Source organism: Aquarana catesbeiana, linkage group LG03, assembly GCF_042186555.1.
Source record: "Aquarana catesbeiana isolate 2022-GZ linkage group LG03, ASM4218655v1, whole genome shotgun sequence".
Classification (NCBI taxonomy): domain Eukaryota; kingdom Metazoa; phylum Chordata; class Amphibia; order Anura; family Ranidae; genus Aquarana; species Aquarana catesbeiana.
This window is the reverse complement of record NC_133326.1, coordinates 620,294,610-620,314,599: the sequence shown is the minus strand read 5'-3', so window position 1 is coordinate 620,314,599 and position 19,990 is coordinate 620,294,610. Positions and strand designations below refer to the sequence as shown.

Sequence of the window (19,990 nt, the reverse complement as noted above, 5' to 3'; positions counted from 1 at the left end):
CCTGTTATCAACTATCCACCCAGAATAGAGGGGAGAGAATTTTACGCTAGACCGCCTACTTTCTCACCACTTAAGGACAATGGAGACTGCCCATGCATTGGGTCCCACTTGAAGAACCAGTGAAGAAGAATGTTCTGCTCAGAAATCCCCCACTCTTTAGAGGTAACTGGATAGAGGTAATTACACCATGGAGAACCAAGGTACATTGAAGTGCCTCCAATTATACACCAGCATATGCCATACATCATTGACCAGCCCTGTCTTCTGTTGTGGAGGGATTTTAAACCTGGCTTCATTACAAGAGACAGTACTCAATGTACCTGGAGTCTCCATAACGTAATTACCTATATCCAGTTACCTCTAAAGAGTCTCTCTTCTGGGGGATTTCTGAACAGAACATTCCTCTTCACTGGTGCTTCAAGTGGGACCCACGTGTGGGTAGTCTCCACTGTCCTCAGTGGTAAGAAAGTAGGTGGTCGAGCATCAAATTCTCTCCCCCTCTATTTCGGATAGTTGATAACAGGCAACGGCAAAGTCATTTTAAAGCATGCAGTCCTTCATATCTGATGTATACCTACCGTAACCAATGTAAATTGATAAACCATGTTTCCCTGAAGAAGATCATTGAAACAAATTTGTCGAAATGTGTTGGGTGTTTCCTTTGTCACTGAGATCTACCAGCTGACAAAACTTCATGGTTCTTCTGTACAAATCACATATGTTACATGACTGCAATCATTGCTGTGTTTTTTATCTGATATATTGATTTTAATCAGAACAAAATAAAATTTAGATTGATTTTTATACAAATTTTTTTTGTGTGCCCGATAAAATCCCACTATAGAGGGTTTGGTCTTGGTGTGTAGCATTTAATGATGTGGGCATAATTTATAATCCCTATCAACGGTTTGCCTATGTTCATAAGTAAGAAGCAATTCTCTCTGGTGAGTACAGAGGATTATGGGAGTGGTACACACTGTTTGCACTTTGGTGGAGAAGGAGCTGCACCAATGTTTTAATGAAAGAACTTACCTTAAAGCAGAGGTCCTGCCAATTTTTTTTTTTTAAAGTCAGCAGCTACAAATACTACAGCTGCTGACTTTTAAAATTTGGACACTTATCTGTCCAGGGCGCCCGCGATGTCGGCACCCAAAGCCGATCTGATCCTCAGCTCTCGTGTGCAGGCGCCGCCATCTTCGGTAAGGGAATCAGGAAGTGAAGCCTTGCGGCTTCACATCCTGGTTCCCTAATGCACATGCGCGAGTCGCGCTGTGCGATCCCACAGGTCCCTGCTGTCTTCTGGGACCTGTGTGTCTCCCAGAAAACAGCGGGGGGGGGGGGACGGAGGAGGCACCGGATATGGCATAGATATCCGCGGATATCTATGACCAGAAGTGGGAGCAAATACCTGGATTATACAGGTAGCTTTCCGAAAAGCGGAAGTTCCATTTTTAGGTGGAACTCCACTTTAAGAAAATATCTGAGATGAATGCATGCATACACTGGTGGACTTTATATGGACACTATTGTTATTCACTTTTAGTTATTTTAATTTGTGGACTGCATAAGGATATCTTGATATTCACTTTTATTATTACCCCTTCTGTTATTTTGTGCACTCCCCTCGGTTATGGAACCCAGGAGAGGGATGGGGTTCCTTGTCCTATCTTATTTTTGTTGCCATCCTGGATTTGGAAGCATGTTACTGACAGAATCACAAGATTATCATGAAATAAAACTTGAAAATAACTAATGTGCCCCCACATCGAAGGACATTCTTGTTTTTTGCAATGTCCTATAAACATCAAAAAAGTAAATGTCCACATAGTTCTATATATAGGGTACTTTCATGATTAAAAACTAGCATTGCACCAATATTGGTGCCGATTTTAAGCATTTACACAAGCACTTGTACTTGTGCAAATACTCTTCAGACTCGGTTCACATATGTTCGGGCCAGTTTGCTGTGCAACTTCAAAGCCTGGTCCAGTGGAATTTCATTCAGCAGTTCAGGTGAGATTCCAATGCGAATTGTAGTGTATGAGATTAGAAATCTCACCTGAACCAAACTGAAATGGCACAGGACTCTTTTTCAAACCCCACTGTGGCTGGCCCACACATATGTGAACAGGCTGTAAACACTCACTGAACTGCACATGAAAACTGAGGTCTCCGCAAGGTAAATCTGTGTATTTATGGTGTGAACAAGCCCTTTAAAAAAAAAAACTGCACCAAAAAGAAGTACCGGTAATGGGTATTGGTGAGTACTTGAGAAAAAGTATCAGTACTCGGTCTTAAAAACCTGGTATTGGTGCATCCCTATTAAAACCATGTATTAGCACTTAGGAATACAAATGCCTGACAGCAGTAAGCCCCAGGAGCTTTCTACAATAAAACAGTCACTGCTGCCCTCTCCCTATGCAGGGTGACTGATCTGGTCTCTGCCCCCCTACTGTAGTTTTCTGCAGGAAGCCTTTAGTGGGTGCGGCCTGCTGGGTCCATCTCATGGTGCGGCTCTCTGCACAGGTTATGTACAGCACAGTGATGTCACCACTAGTTTTATATGGTAATATTTTGGTTTGCAAACCCATTTGGTGCCATTTTGTTATGCCATTTCCTTGTACATATTATTAACCACTTCAGTCCTGGAAGGTTTTACCTCCTTAAAAACCAGGCCATTTTTAGTGATACGGCACTGCGTTCATTTAACTGACAATTGTGTGGTTGTGCGACGCTGTACCCAAATAAAATGTGTGTCCATTTTTCCCCACAAATAGAGCTTTCTTTTTGTGGTATTTGATCACCTCTGTGGTTTTTATTTTGTGCGCTATAAACAAAAAAAGTGATAATTTTGTAAAAAATATATATATATTTTACTTTCTGCTATAAACATATCCAATAAAAAAAAAAAATCAAATTGATCAATTTAGGCCAATATGTATTCAGCTACATATTTTTGGTAAAATAATAAATAAAATCCCAAGAAGCGATTATTGATTGGATTGCGCAGAAGTTATCACATCTAAATACTATGGGATATTTGTATGGCATTTTTATTTATTTATTTTTTTTAATAGTAATGGCGGCGATCAGAGATTTTTAGCAAGACTGCAACATTGCGGTGGACAAATCGGACACCTGACACTTTTTTGGGAACCAGTGACATTATTACAGTGATCAGTGCTAAAAATATGCAGTTACTGTACTAATGACACTGGCAGAAAAGGGGTTAACATCAGGGGCGATCAAAGGGTTAAGTGTGTCCTTAGTTGGTGGTTGCTAACTGTGTGGGGGATGGCCTGACTGGATAAAGACAGAGATCTGTGTTCCTGCTTAACTAAGGGAAACCGGCAGTGGAGCCTTGCAGCTTCACTGCCGGTTTCCGACTGCGCATTTGACGCTTTGTGAATGGTCAGCTTGTCTTCTGGGACACACACAGGTCCCAGAAGGGGTGATGTCCTGGGCCGCGGCATGGCTGAATTGGAAATACACTTGTACTTCGAAAAAAGGTACTAAAGGAAAAAAATAAACATTTTCAGTATCCAAAAATGAGGGGTGGAGAGGTGGTCTTTCGTTTAAGACCACCTCTCAAAAGTGGGTGGAACACTGCTTAAAGGTAAAACGGAGGACCTCTGATCTTTAACAATTAATTCTGATGTATGCTAGAGTTTATTGCTGTCAGAAATTTGTATTTATTACAGGTACTTGTATAGAGCCGTCAATTTAAGCAGAGCTTTAAATATATATTGGACATTCACATCAGTCCCTGCCCTCAAGGAGCTTACAATCTAAGGTTCCTAATTCACTTTCATACAAACACATACTAGAGCCAATTTACCTTCCTTTGGAGTGTGGGAAGAAACCCACGCAGGTACAGGGAGAACATGCAAACAGCGTGCAAGTAGTGCCGTGGTTGGGATTTTAACGGATGACTCCAGTGTTGCGAGGCAGAAGTGCTACTGTATGTTTTTGATCAGAAATGTACCCTATGCACAGAACTATATAGACATTTGCTTTTGTGAATCTGGACAATGTAAGCATTTACAAGTGTGCTGTGTTTTACATCTGAAGTTAAAATGGCTAAACGGTCTTCTTCCTGGCCCATCTTCTACATTTAAAGCATTTGTTACCCCAACACTTCATGACCACACTAAACATGAGAGCACAGCGTGGGCATGGTCAGTACTCTAGCTATGCTGGGAACTCATTGTGCTCTCCTTTAATGATCAGACCTGTTGTTCTGAGTCCCCCCCCCCAGCCATTTTCTGGGAAGCTCAGTGTGCTGCTGCTGCTTCTCCTCCACCGTTTTTATGCAGCAGAGGTAATGTGATCACTTCTAAAAAGGGAAAGAAGGTATTTATAATGTTTTTTTATATCTATACAAAAATGTTTTGCCTTTAATTTCTATTTTAAACTGAATGGGTTGTTTTACAAGGTAATTGTTTACAATCACTTTAAGTTTACGGTCTTTCATTTTGCATAGTGCCGTATTAGGGCTTCTAGCACCCCTAGTTGTTGCAAGTAATGCCGCGTACACACGGTCGGACTTTTCGTCTACAGAAGTCCGACGGACGCCGACGGACTAAAGCTGGCTGACAATCCGATCATGTGTGGGCTTCCCCGGACTTTCAGCGGACTTTTCCAGCCTCAAATCTGACGGACTTTAGATTTGAAACATGCTTCAAATCTTTACGTCGTAACTACGCCGGACCCAGAAATCCGCTCATCTGTGTGCTAGTCCGACGGACAAAAACCCACGCTAGGGCAGCTATTGGCTACTGGCTATCAACTTCCTTATTTTAGTCCGGTGTACATCATCACGTAAGAATCCGTCGGACTTTTGTGTGATCGTATGTAAGCAAGCCCGTTCGTAAGAAAGTCTGCCGCAAGTCCGCCAAAACTCCATCGAAAGTCTGTCGGACTTTTGTAGACGAAAAGTCCAACCGTGTGTACGTGGCATAACACGTTAATAAGAAATAGGAACAAGTAACAGGCTATTGCCACTTCACATCGGTCGATACTGATAGCCATGCAAACCATTACCATCTTTTGCTGACAACCTACAACTGATCTATTCGCCTCCTGAACCGGTGTCACGCTTCTATGCCTGACTACCATACTTTCTCTCCTCTGCAATAGTCATTATTATCCTTGGTGATTTTAACATCCCTGCTTTGCCCAGCTGCATCCCAACTTTTCAACTTAACCTCATCCTTTGACCCTACACAATGTACACAGTCCCCCACTCACTCTGATGGTAATACCCTCTACCTTGTTTTCTCCCATCTTTGCCCCCGCTACAACCTCACCAACACCCCCTTTTCTCTCTCTGGCCACAACCTCATCACTTTCACAATGTGCTTGTCTCCAACCATCTGTCCCACCAAGCAGAAACCAATTACCTTATTATTATTAATCCTTCTCTTTTCTACTCTGCAACTGACCACCTGCATGACTAAATCTCACCCCTGTCTTGCCCCAACCTGGCCACCTCTATCTACAACAGTCATCTTTCATCCACATTGGACCCTCTCTAGCTCCTCACTACACAAAATATCAGGCTCCGACCATTACAACCTTGGCAGACCGATGACACCAGAAACCTTAAGAGACATAGCTGCGCACTGGAGCAAGTGTGGTGTAAAACCAAATCCCAGCATGCATTCACCCAATATAAATCTGCCTTCTTAAAATACAATTCCTCCATGCTGCCAAACAATCCTACTTTGTCACCCTCATTAATATTTTGTCCTCCAGTCCTCATTGTCTCTTCTCTACTTTTAACGCTCTACCTTCTCCACCACCATCTCCACCCAGTAACTCGCTCACTGCCCACGAGATTGCTAATCACTTCAAAAACAAGATTGATGCAATTTGCGGGGACATCTCCACTGCACAGACATAAAACCCAATTAACATACCCTGTACAAATCCTCTCCATGTTCCAATTTATTTTCTAGCAAAGGAAAAAAAAAGTAGATTTTCACATGTAGGAGCGAAGTGTCAGAATTGGCCTGGATGCAAAGTGATTACCGTATATACTCGAGTATAAGTCGAATTTTTCAGCCCCTTTTTTTGGGCTGAAAGGGTCCCCTTCGACTTATACTCGAGTCACCCCCGTCTGTCTGCATGATCAGCGTGTCATGCAGGCAGACGGCGGCCGGCGTGTGATGATAGTGTTCGGCGGCTATTCCAGCTTTCAAAAGCCGTGCCTCTTGCTCGTCTGTGATAGGCTGAACAGCTGTCAGTGTACAGCCTATCACGGACATTCTCTCATCCTCGTCCGTGGTATGAGAATGAGAGAATGTCCGTGATAGGCAGACAGCGGTCAGCCTATCACAGACGAGGAGGAGGCGCGGCTTTTGAACTGTGGAATGGACGCCGAACACTATCATCACACGCCGGCCGCCGTCTGAGGATGGAGATCGCCACAGGGAGGATGGAGATCGCCACAGGGAGGCTGCACAGGACACAGGTAGGCTGCACATGCACACAGGACACATGCACACAGGACATGTACAGGACACATGCACACAGGACACATGTACAGGACACACATGTACAGGACACAGGACACATGCACAGGGTACAGGTAAGCTGCACAGGACACAGGGAGGCATGCAGCTGCAGATGGGCATTGTTGACCCTCTGCATTTCTCACCCTCGTCTTATACTCGGGTCAATAAGTTTTTCCCAGTTCTTTGTGGTAAATTAGGGCCTCGACTTATACTCGGAACGACTTATACTCGAGTATATACGGTAAGCACCTAAAGCCCAGCAGGTTTCCACATAATTGTGGTAAAAAATTAAATCACCTTGTGTTATTGGATGAGTTTTATAACAAAAACTAAGGGAAAGGTTTTTTTTTTCCTTTTTTTTTTTTAGAAAAAAAAAATGGTTATACCACCAAAGTAAATCTTTATTGGCATCAAAGAAATTATATTAAAATTAATTTTGGTACAGTGTTGCATGTCCGAAAAATTGCCTGGAAGCAAAGAGGTGTAACACACTCGGATTGAGGTGGTTAAGGAGAAATGATGGGTTTAATAGGGCCATGCAGAAATGTTTGGGCGGCTGAACTACTTCAACATGAAAGCCAGGAGCCTGGTGCCAAAATGTATACCAACCTGAGGCTTCTATTGCGACTTAGTTTATGTCCTGTCACTACCGCCACTATAGTAGTTACGGTAGCAGTAGTAAAAGTTTTAAAGGACATTCATTTACATCACAAACGCTCTAACCCCCAGTGGCCCCTCCCTAGCACCCTAAGCTACACTAAGCTGAAAAATTCCCTCTAGGTGCTTACCTCCTGACAGCCTCCCATGTTTTTAACATCCTGCCTGTAAAAATCTAGTGCCAAGTTGTCCACCAATATCCCATAAGCTTGAATGAGGCATGCCTGTACTGCTGGTGCAGCATCTCTAGATTTTTACCTGCAGGATTGTAATCAATACAGGAGTCTTTTGATACCAGAAAAGGCAAGCAAGCACCAGGGTAAAAAAAAATGGTTCAGCTTATAGGCAGAAAGAAATCCTTGGGGTGGCCAAGGTCAGAGCACTAGATCTCATAAGGTACTGAATCTCTTCCCACACTTTTTATATGCATTGGGTTCCTCCCCAGTGTGGGTTCTTTAGTGTTTCACAAGGGTGTGCAGGAGTACAGCCTCTCCCCAGTGTGAATGCGTTGGTGTTTGATCAGAGTTAGGTTATCAATGAAGCACAATAGTTACAATAGTACTTCTCCTCAGTGTGGAAGCACCTATGAAACACCCAGGTTATGTGTATGACTTCTCTCCACTATGGGTCCTCTGGTGTTTCACCAAGGCGGACCGAGTGGAAACATTACTCCCACACTGGATCCAAGTGAATAACTTGGTATAAGTGCCCTGGTGTTTGACTATAGATGAGCTGTCAATTAGGTTCTTGATATACTAAGTGCAGCTGGTTTCTCACCTGTGTGGGTCCTCTGATGCTTCACCAAAGCTGACTTCTTGGTGTAGCTGTTCCCACATATTTGGCACACAAAGGGTTTCTCCTCAGAGTGAACCTGTTGGTGTATCACCAAGGTGGAGCTGTCCATGAAGCTTTCTCCGCATTTCTGGCACACAAAGGGTCTTTCGCCAGCGTGACTTTTCTGGTGCAAAATTAGGTGTGAATTGCAGGAATACGTTTTACCGCACTCCTTGCAGGAATATGATTTCTCCCCAGTGTGGCTCCGTAGATGGAAAACCAGAGCAGAGTTTTCTGTGAACCTCTGCCCACATTCACCACACTGGAAGGACTTCTCCCCACAATGAACAGTCTGGTGTTTCTCCATACTGGACCGGTCCGTAAAGCTCTTCCCACACTCTAGGCAGGTGAAGGACTTCTCCCGTGTGTGGATACTATGGTGCTTCAATAAATTTGAATGGTCGGTGAAGCTTCTTCCGCAGACCGTACAAGAAAATGGCTTTTCTCCAGTGTGAATTCTTTCATGTTTTACAAGAGATGGGCGATCAGTGAAAGACTTTTCACAATAGGAACATGCAAAGGGTCTCTCGCCACCATGAGTTCTCTGGTGTATGATCAAGTGTGAATTATATGAAAAAGCCTTACCACACACGTTACAAATATGAGGCTTTGCTACCAAGTGTGTCTTCTGGTGCTTCACAAACCGAGATTTGTCCGTGAAGCTCTTGCCACAATCAATGCACAAAAAGGTGGTCATTTCCATCACTTTACCAGTTTTGGGATCAATGGCATTGAAAATGCTGTGGCAGTTGTCCATCAGCCTGGCACATGGGTCTTGTTTGTTGCAGACATCCTTTCCCGCTGGCATCTTTTCCACTTTTGAAGATGAGCTGGACATCATACAAGGCTCCCCCTTTTCATTTATCACCACTAAATCTGCAAACAAATAAGATTGCAACAATATATAAGAACACATATTTCACACTAAAGGCTGTTTCCACCTAGAAGGTTAGACAAGTGACTGGTTTTTGAAATTTTGGCAGAAGTTCAATTGTTATGGAAGCAGCCTTATCAGAGGACAGTTGCACTGATATTTTTGCTTTTATGATATAAAAAATAAGTAGAGTTAGGTTGACTTTAGGATTACGTGTAGGGGCCTCTTTCAAATAATATGTAGGGGCAACTTAAGGTGGAACTTTAGTCAGAAAGTCCTGTTAGGTCACTTCAGGCTGGCCCCTTTTGCAGGTATAGCTATGTAAAAAAACTTTAAAAATAAGTGTCTATACTGTTTAAAATCCAGTAATACACTGTCTCCCCCTGCTCTGCACATGCTCAGTTGCTCTCTATTTTTAGGTACTGTCGAGTTTGGAGATGCCGATCTGCTGACAGCCTTAAAGCAGAATTAAACCCTCCTATCCTTTAAATCCAAGGAAGCTGCTTCTGATTGATCTGAAACTGCCATTGTGCTGCATATGTGATCAGTTATGACTCCAGCCATTTGATGGTTTGACAGTTTGGTTAAGGACACAAGCAAATGTGACAGTTAGCAATCTCGGCATTCCAGGAATTTAACGTTTTATTTTTTAAAACCGTTAAATCGATGGGTTTAGTTCCACTTTATGATTTACCTCTGTTCGGGGGCTCTGGGCTTCAGCAAAAAGGCAGCCTCCAGCAAGAAAAAAAAAAGGAGCAATCCTGGAGGCAACTTACAGCACAAACTAATTTTTGTAGCATAAATATTAATGTGGAATGTATGTTCCTTGCTAAAGAACATTCTTTTTAACAAGTTGGTATGGGTAAAGTTCCACTTTAAGGGGTATGTTCATGTTTAGGTTTATGGGTTAGCTCAAGGTTAAGGATTATGTCACGTTCAGTTGATAGGCTAAGAAGTGGACCAGTAACTAAAGGACAAGTTCATTTATTATATAAAAATCCTTCCAAAATCCCCAACCTACACTAATTCATTAATTGAACCCTCCCGGATGCTTACATTCCTTGTTCCCCCTCCCCCAGCCTACAATAAGGGATAAGTTCACCTCTCTGAACATGCTGCTTTAGGGTGTAACCCCAGACCCCCCCCCCCCTCTTGTGGCAGTGAGCCAGGTATCTTCTCCTCGTACTCGCTGCCACAAATCAAAGAGGGAGGGGGCTTCACCCACGCGGCCGCATCATTGATTCACAGATCCCTGTGAATCAATGAACTACAAGTACCAATAGCCTTTGCGCTGTTGAGTGCTGTGGCAATTCATTGATTCTTCCTGCTAATGTATTCATTGATTCTTCCTGCCAACGGGCAGACAGCTTATAATGACAGTCCACAGGCGACCTGCATGGCATCAGCAACCTGCTGATCGCTGGTGCAATGCTTTCCAGGCTCCTAAAACAACAAAAAAATAGTAAATGCACATTTTTTTTACCTACAAAAAAGTTGAGTTTATTGTTTTTTGTTAAAAGGTGAACTTATCCTTTAATTTACTAACTGAACTCTCCCAGGTGCTTATATTTTCGCTCCAACAGCAGTGGCCTCCTTAGTGGTGTACAATCCAAGTAAAACTTTATTGCAGAGCGTTCCTATTGACTTCAATTGGACATACGCATGGTGCTAAACGGACATCCCTACATAGTATTTTACATAGTAGGTGAGGTTGAATAAAGACACAAGTCCATCAAGTCCAACCTATGTGTGCAATTATATGTCAGTATTACATTGTATATCCCTGTATGTTGTGGTCATTCAGGTGCTTATCTAATAGTTTTTTGAAACCATCGATGCTCCCCACTGAACCCACCGCCTGTGGAAGGGAATTCCACATCCTTGTCGCTCTTACAGTAAAGAACCCTCTATGTAGTTTAAGGTGAAACCTCTTTTCTTCTAATTTTAGTGAGTGGCCACGAGTCTTATTAAACTCCCTTCGAAAAAGTTTTATCCCTATTTTGGGGTCACCAGTACGGTATTTGTAAATTGAAATCATATCCCCTCGCAACCTTTCCTCATAACTAATATCCTCCAGACCCTTTATTGGCTTTGTTTCCCTTCTCTGTACTCGCTCCATTTCCACTACATCCTTCCTGAGGACTGGTGCCCAGAACTGGACAGTATACTCCAGGTGCGGCCAGACCAAAGTCTTGTAGAGCGGGAGAATTATCGCTTTATCGCTCCCTAGAATTTTATCTACCAGGATCTAAACAGCACAGGAGGCCACAGCCATGAAGAGGGGGTAACTAAGCACCTTTTTGGAGTTTGGGGTTCAGCTTTGTGTAGTCCACAAGATGAATAATTAATGAACTTGTCCTTTAAGGGTTGTGGCAAGGGGTTAGGGTTTATGGTTAAGCGTAACAGTATGGGCTTAACCTTGTGTGTCCTCTGTGCGACAATGTGAAAAAAATGGCACTACTTTTGGCCATTGAGGCGCATTTCAGTCTATTCATTTTGAATAGGCTGCCTAATGCAGTGCACCACAATGCAGCCCCACCATTTTTTTTTTTAAACGTGTGATCAGTTCATTATTCAGGTCCCACCACACTGATTTTAGAGTGTGAATTTGACTGCACCCAAATTAAAGCGGAGTTCCGCTTAAAAAAAAAAATTAAAAGTCAGCAGCTACAAATGTCCCAAGGTCCAGCAATGCGGGGGATCGAAGCCCCGCTCGTCTACCCCTCCACTTGACGGCGCCGGCATTGTAACTGTGGGCGCCCGGCACCCACTGCGCATGCTCGAGCCGCACTGCACGCCGTGATTGGCCGCGCAGTCATCTGGGACCTGTGATGTGTCCCAGATGACTGCCTGGGGGGGGGGGGGGGGGGAGAGCTGATCTCCCTTCCTGCGCTGAGGGAAGTGACGTCAAGAGCCCAGGTGCTGAAGGAGGCAGACTATGAGGGACCCACTAGCAACAGGTATTTAGAGGTGAGTAAAAAAAAAAAAAAAAAATTTCTCCAAATGTTTTTTTTTTTTTTTTATGTACATTAATGATTTTTTTTTTTTTTTGTGTGTGGTGGAACTCCACTTTAAGGGCTGACATGTCTGTGCATGGAATAAACATTTCCCCTTTTTTTACCTTCAGTTGAATCATCATCAGACACAGCAGTGTTCATCCGGTCATATTCAGATTCGGAATTGGATTCAACTTCATAATACATATCAAGGGAGACCTAAAGCAGAAGCACAGAAAAAATAACTCAGTGACCCAGTCATTACAAACTGAGCACATCTGTGAGAAATAAAGAGTGTGTCCGAGTGGGGGGGGGGCGGACATTCACCACTAATCCAAAATTATTTGTATTTGAATTTGTTTATCAGATACTACAGCATTTCATTTATAAGGCCTCTACCACAAGAGTCCAACATAAATGCAGTTTCAAAAAAAGGTGAATCTCCTGCCAATGTGTTTTTTTTTTTGTTGTTGTTGTTTTTTTTTGACAACTGTCTAAAACAAGACAAAGGTGAATGAATCTCCACAAAGGAGACAGAAAAAAAAAAAATAATTAGATAAGTTTCAACTAATCTAAAATACACTTCCACTTTTCTTCTATAAAGAGATCATCAGTAGGAGGTCCTGATTCCCCTATTTAGATCTTTGGTTGGTTCTCTGACAACAGTATTAATAACACAATCTGCCTCTGCTGCATTCTAATCAGTGGCCTACAGAACATCTCCTCACTGTGTAATAGAGAAGAGGAGAGGGGGATGTGTTCTTAAAGTGTTACTAAAATTAAAAAAATTATGTATTAAAAATAGCAAACATGTCATACTCACTTGCTCTGAGCAGTGGAATTGCACATAGCGGCCTGACCCTCCTCTTCTCAGGTCCCTGGCAGCAATCCCGGCTCCTCCTCTTCTTCATGTGTCCCCATAGCAAGCCACTTGCTATGGAGGCACACAGTGTCTTCGAGCTCCCGAGCTCCGTGCCTATGGAGCCGCGTTCCACAGCAGCGAAACTTAGCCCTGCCCCATCTTCCTCCTCACTGCATTTGATTGACGGGTCCCTGTGTGAAGAGCAGGAGATGGGAGAATAGATGCAGCTGTGCACAGCACAGGATCTATTCTCCCTTCTCTTCCCCTTCATACATTTTCGATCTGTGATTTTTAGCGGGACTACGACATTGCGGCAGACAGATCGGACACTTTTTTGGGACCATTGACATTTATACTGCGATCAGTGCTATAAAAATGCACCAATTACTGTATAAATGTCACTGGCAGGGAAGGAGTTAACACCAGGGGTGATCAAAGGGTTAAATGTGTTCCCTGGGAGGTGTTTCTAACTGTATGGAGGCTGGGCTGACCGGAGGAGGAAAGAGATCGCTGTTCCTAATCACTAGGAACAGACAATCACTCTCAGCTCCCCTGTCAGAACGTGGATCTGCCGTGTTTACAGATTCCCGTTCTGCCTCTGTGTGGAGCGATCGGGGCAGCACATGCGCCTGCTATGTCTATTAAACTAAGCAACGTACAATGACGACGATTTACATAATAGAGCCACATAATAGAGCAGTACAACTGCAGAGGCTAATATTTAAGTGGGGTAAGCAGGGGTGCAGTTGGCAGAAGGGTGCAGATCTGCTTTAGGCTGGCCATACATTGAGCGAATTTCAGCTGCCTCCAAATGAAGCAGTTAAAATTCGATCAGTGGGGGGCCCTGTCGGCAATCTTCTATTCGACATCCTTTTAAAAAAAATCAAACAGGCCTGGTTGAAAATTGTTAGCTGAACAGCATCTGCATCTATTCAGATGCAGGAACTGTTTGGTTATTATGGCAGCCGGCTGTGAAATTATGACAGCTGTCGGTGGGAGATTTGTCCATCTGCACTGTTTAGCGTGGATGGAGGAATCTGCTAGATACATGTAAGGCCAGCTTTAGTCCTGTTCTAGCGTGAAGAAGCTGCTTTTCCATATACAGAGTGTTGTCACCCTAGGACAGGAAGATGTAATATAGGAAGGAACACCAGCCAAAAACAAAGAAAGAAAAAAAAACAAATGCCACCACTACCACATCTGGGCACTAAAAAGCTGCAATATAATACACTTTTTTTCTTGGGTTTAAACACATTTAAGAGTTCTAGAAAATCAATTAGTTTATCATTCAGTGTAGTCTGGTATTTATTCCAGACAACATTTTTTAGTGCAGTAATGTCTACAGATGCCCAGCACATGTCGACAAGCACCTACCCCTTTTCTCCTCATTGTAATACTCAGGAGCGCTTGGTCATGGGCCCTGGTTCTTGTCTATGGGCTCTATCCAGGATTTCGATTTGCTCACCTTGTCACTGTCCTGGCAGAGTTCATTATCAGATGTTGGCTCCGCAACAGGACTGGGCTCACTGTCTGACATATTTAATATGTCAAATCGTATCACGGAGCAGAGGAATTATAGTTGAGCTGCAGAAAGGAAAACAGTAAAATTCAATAAGTGTCAGTAAAGCTTTCACGTACAAGATTTGCACAGAAAAAAAACTCCCTTAGTAAAGTGATTTTCTCCATTTTATTTTGCAGAAATCTGACTATTTTATTACTACAGGAGCCCTTCCACCTGGGACTCCAATGCACAGGGGATAATCAAAACATGCACAGAACGTTTTTAATTTCATCCAACCCGCACATCTATTTAGGACTGTTAGTGCTCTTTCAGACAGACGGTAATGCTTATCACCCCCTAAAAAGCATGTGTGGTGGACTTCTTTTTTGGTTTTTACTTTCTTTTTTTATTTGCCGAGCTCCAATTTTTCACTGTGGAAATGTGCTAAAACTGCAAACCAAGCATTTGGCTTGCGGTGCAGCCCCTTTGATCTCAATGTGTGAGCTTGACAGGTGGTGCGGCCCCATTGATCTCAATGGGTGAGTTTGACAGGTGGTGCAGCCCCTTTGATCTCAATGAGTGAGTTTGACAGGTGGTGCAGCCCCTTTGATCTCAATGAGTGAGTTTGACTGGTGGTGCAGTCCCACTGATCTCAATGGGTGAGTTTGACAGGCAGTGCGGCCCCACTGATCTCAATGAGTGAGTTTGACAGGTCCACTGATCTCAATGGGCGAGTTTGACAGGTTGTGCAGCCCCACTGATCTCAATGGGCGAGTTTGACAGGCGGTGCAGCCCCACGGATCTCAATAGGTGAGTTTGACAGGCGGTGCAGCCCCACTAATCTTAATAGGTGAGTTTGACAGGCGGTGCAGCCCCACTGATCTCAATAGGTGAGTTTGACAGGCGGTGCAGCCCCACGGATCTCAATAGGTGAGTTTGACAGGCGGTGCAGCCCCACGGATCTCAATAGGTGAGTTTGACAGGCGGTGCAGCCCCACTAATCTTAATAGGTGAGTTTGACAGGCGGTGCAGCCCCACTGATCTCAATAGGTGAGTTTGACAGGCGGTGCAGCCCCACGGATCTCAATAGGTGAGTTTGACAGGCGGTGCAGCCCCACGGATCTCAATAGGTGAGTTTGACAGGCGGTGCAGCCCCACGGATCTCAATAGGTGAGTTTGACAGGCGGTGCAGCCCCACTGATCTCAATAGGTAAGTTTGACAGGCGGTGCAGCCCCACTGATCTCAATAGGTGAGTTTGACAGGCGGTGCAGCCCCACTGATCTCAATAGGTGAGTTTGACAGGCGGTGCAGCCCCACTGTTCTCAATGGGTGAGCATGACAGGTGGTGAAAATAACTAATGAAAAAAGGGCAGAAGACAGCCCTTGGTTGGACTTTAGAGGCACATTGGATGATGTTTAGGTAAAAGTGTATATTTTATTGATAATGAATTTGTGCAAACAGAGCAAAAACGCAATAAGAGTTAAAAAACATACATATAACACACAATGAACATAAATTGCATGGCACAGAAAGAGTTTTTGCACCATGTGAACAACAGTGAGCCCCTGTGCATCGACAGGTGGCGGCAGCCTGAGTTAAAACTGTTGCAAGCAAAGTATGGCAGGCCCGGCACATGTACCGCCCTATCAGGCTGTAATGTTAGAATTCCGGTGGGCAGCCAGAGGACGGTACCACCTGTTTTAGTGCTGTCCTCACTAATGCAGAGACTGTGATTTTATCAGGATTAGCATTACTGAGCTCCACTGAGGACATAATGTCCTGTATAGACATTCCAGCTCAGTGCCACCCTCCACCATGTCTCCATCAGTGACCGTGTCCTGGCCGAGATTCTCAGGGGTTAGCATTACTGCAAGGCTGAGCCACTGTGCTGTCCATGTAGGTGTCCAGTGGATACAAAATATCAAACTCTTAAAAGGCCAAGTTCACCTTCTGTAAAAAAAAAAAAAAAAAAAAAAAAAAAAGAGGGGAGCAAATATTTTTTGAAGATAAAAAAATGTGCATTTATTTTTTTTTTCTGCAGCCTGTAAAGCATTGCACCTGCGATCAGCAGATCACAAATGCAATGCCAGGATCCTGCGGACTCTGTCAGCTGTCCGCCTGTACCTCCCATATGGGCAGATAGTTGCTGCAGACAAAGAAGAATCAATGAACGACGAAAGCACTCACCAGCACCCTTTCAGTTCATTGAGAACTACAAGCTGTCTGCTGCAATGGAAGATGGTAGTTGTAGTTTATTCATTCACAGGAAACTGTATAGAAATGATGCAGCAGTGTAGGTGGAGCCCCGTATGGCCCACACTGTTTTTGAATTGTGACAACGGGTGCAGGGAGGAGATCCCCCGCTCGCTGTCACAATGAGGGATCAGGGGGTGCAGGCAGGTGCAGGTGGTAACATATTACACCCTGGATACAGATGTAACATGTTACCAAAGGTGAACTTATCCTTTAAGACCCCTTTATGAAGAAATCCAAGGAAAGGATTCTGCGCAACCATATGGCAAATCCACACATGGGGGTTATTTACGAAAGGCAAATCCACTTTGCACTGAAAGTGTACTTGGAAGTGCAGTCGCTCTAAATCTAAGGAGTAGATCTGAAATGAGTGGAAACTCTGCTGATTTTATCATCCAATTATGTGCAAGCTAAAATGCTTTAGCATTTCTAAAATGTTTTTCATTTTCCTTGCATATCCCCCTCGGATCTACAGCGACTTTACTTCCAAGTGCACTTGCAGTGCAAAGTGAATTTTCCTTTAGTAAATAACCCCCCAATGGGTTTAATTTCTGCAGCAGTGCAAACAAAGGTACATAGGTAAGTACACAGCCTTCCCTGCTTTTCATCGGGCTCACAGGTACTCCAGGTACACAGGCATGGATGCCCGAATGCGTACTTACCTATCTATGTACTTTTGTTTGCACCGCAGCAGAAAATAAGTCCACTGTGTGGATTTGCCATATATTTGTTTTTTTATTATTTATATTTCCTTTGAGTTTTTTTTTACTATATATAGTCTTTATGTTCAAAGGTGCTTGCTACATATGAATTCATTACAACAGATTGCCCCCTGATAATCAGCATAAGATGTGAAAGGGGAATATAGGATAGGTTTGTGATAAGTGAGATTTGTGGCAACATCAATTAGTGATAAATGTCATTCAGTTATGGTTTTGTCCTTTGAAATCAAAGAAAACTGAAGTGGTATTAAATCCTGAATCAAAAATGAAATATATACTAGTGGCTGCATTCATTTTCTTTTTTTTAGGCTTCCTTTCCTCTATTTTCACCTGGTGATCTAGCCAGTAAATCTGTTTTTTTTTGTTTTTTTTGTTTTTTTAACAGAACAAGCTGTCCTGCAGATACAGCAAATAGGGAGTTGAGAAAAAAAACAACATTTACCACTGGCACTGGTGCTTACAATGATTAGTGTTTATTTATGCAAAACTTTCATCTCAAAAGGAAAAAAAAAAAAATGACTGTAAGGCCCCTTTCACACTGGGGCGGTGGGGGCGTCGGCGGTACAACAGCGCTATTTTTAGCGCTGCTGTACCGTCGTTCTTGCAGCGGTATCCGGCCGCTAGCGGTGCGGTTTTAACCCCCGCTGGCGGCCGAAAAAGGGTTAAAATCCCTCGTACAGCGTGGCTATAGCCGCGGTATTGCCGCGCTGTCCCACTGATTTCAATGGGCAGGAGCGGTGAAGGAGCGGTGAATACACCGCTCCTTCACCGCTCCAAAAAAGCGGTTTGCAGGACTTTTTTCACCGTCCTGCCTGCGCACCGCTTCAGTGTGTAAGCCCTCGGGCTTTCACAATGAACAAACAGCGGAGGCTGTTTAGGGGCGGTTTGCAGGCGGTATTTTTAGCGCAATACCGCCTGCAAACCACCCCAGTGTGAAAGGGGTCTAGGTGCTTATAAAGTGTAAGCTGAAGTTCAACTTTGTCGGTCTAAATCTGCTAGTACATTTAACAGAACTCTTTACCACCACCACCCCAAGAATGACAATGCTGCTGTCCAAAGGTGTCTCCAATGCTCTGCCCTTCAGAGTAGAGACACCCGGATACAGGAGGGTGCTGGCTCACCAGGTGAAAAAAAAAGCCTTAAAAAAGAAATCGAATGCAGTCACCGCAGATAAGGATTGCTACGCTGAGATATATTACAGTTTTGGTGTTGGATACACTCTGAAGACCAGTTCACACCACATGCAGTCCAGTGCATTTTTTTTCGGCATCAAAAAGTGGAAAGTAGGTTATACGGCTCCCAATGGCATAGTTCACTCCAGTGCAGTCAATTCCAGGGCGTTCCAGTTCCGGGGGGAAAAAAAAAAAAAAAAAAAAAAAAAGGTAGAACATGCTGCATTTTTCTTGCACTGGTCTTAAATGTAGTAAAATGCATCAAAAACACACTGGAACGCATCAAAAATGCACCAGATCCCAGTGCAGTGAAAAGAAAAAAAAAATGGGAAAAAAAAAAAAAAAAAAAAAAAAAAAAGCATCTGGAACGCATCCGGAAGGGATCAGGAGTGTTTTTGTGGTATGAACCAGCCCGAACATACTGCATTTTTCCTGTACTGGAATGCAGTAAAACACATAAACACACTAAAATGCACTAAAACGCATCGGACCCCAGTACGGTGAGATAAAAAAAACACCATCTAGAATGCATCCGGAAACGATCAAAAACACGCATGCAGAAACGCATCCGGAAGGGATATGGAGTGTGTTTGTGGTGTGAACCAGCCCGACCATGCTGCATTTTTCCTGCACTGGAATGCGGTAAAACGCATCAAAAACACACCAGACCGCAGTACAGTGGGGGGAAAAAAAACTGAAAAAAAAAAAAAAGCATCTGAAATTAAAACAACACCTAAAACACGTTAAAAACGCTCATGCAGAAACGCATCCGGAACGGATCTGGAGTGCGTTTTTTGTGTTGTGAACCAGCCCTACATCTAGGAAGACTCAAGAACAAATCTGCTCTGAAATGCAGACACAGCTCCTTACTATACCTGTCCTCTACATTAATCTACTAAGACTGGAGCAGCTGTGCGTGGCAACCAATCAGCTTTTAGCTTTCATTTTCAAAGCTAACAGAACAAGCTGAAACTAGAAGCTGATTGGCTGCCATACACAGCTGCCCCAGATGGTGCCTGTTCCAGTTTTAGTAAACTCCCCCCAATGTCTTTCCATGGATGTGCACACATCTATGAGAAGGGGATGAGTGAGAGGTGTCCGTGCAGCTGGTCGGGTCGGAGAGGGTGTGAAGAGCACGGTCAGCTCTCCCCTGGTAATACCGAGCACATGCACTCCGTGTCCCCCCAATAATCCGCTCTATTATCCCCTTACCTTATCCAGCCCGCAGCCTTTGTGTGCACAGGGGGAAGAGGCGGGGTGGCAAACGTGCGCTCTCATTGGCTGCCACCCTGTGCACGTCATTCGGCCGGCTCTTCTCCTGGGAGCTGTAGTCCTGAGAAGGGAGTCCAGTCTTTAATTCTCGCCTCTCATTGGTTGGAACGCACCTTGGGTCACAGTATAGGACTTCAACTCCCAGCAGGCAACACCGTGGGCAGCTGTTAAAGGTCGCATCCGGAAGGATATTGTAGTTCTTCATTAGTCAAACACAGAGCGGTGGGCGGAGGGATGGACCACAAGTCCCAGAATTCTTTGCTGCTGGATGGGCCTGTGTAGTGACAGGGGATGACAGTACTAGGCAGGTGGGGAACATTGCAGAAT

At 43.9% G+C, this 19,990-nt stretch overlaps 1 protein-coding gene across 2 annotated transcripts in view; it reads right to left on the bottom strand.

The window, feature by feature from the left end:
• The window catches only part of LOC141133153 (uncharacterized), a 33,688-nt gene extending 14,018 nt beyond the window's left edge, over positions 1-19,670 (bottom strand). Inside the window, exons 1-4 of one of the 2 annotated variants that reach the window (XM_073622329.1) lie at positions 19,604-19,670; positions 14,207-14,325; positions 12,005-12,098; positions 7,953-8,885 (exon numbers count right to left, since the gene is read on the bottom strand). In XM_073622329.1, coding sequence (XP_073478430.1) covers positions 7,953-8,885; positions 12,005-12,098; positions 14,207-14,278 — 1,099 coding nt within the window. In that variant the 5' untranslated portion in view covers positions 14,279-14,325; positions 19,604-19,670. Of the gene's footprint in view, positions 1-7,952; positions 8,886-12,004; positions 12,099-14,115; positions 14,326-19,603 lie in introns of both variants that reach the window. The other variant, XM_073622330.1, reaches the window with a different exon arrangement.
• Between the last annotated feature and the right edge of the window lie 320 nt (positions 19,671-19,990).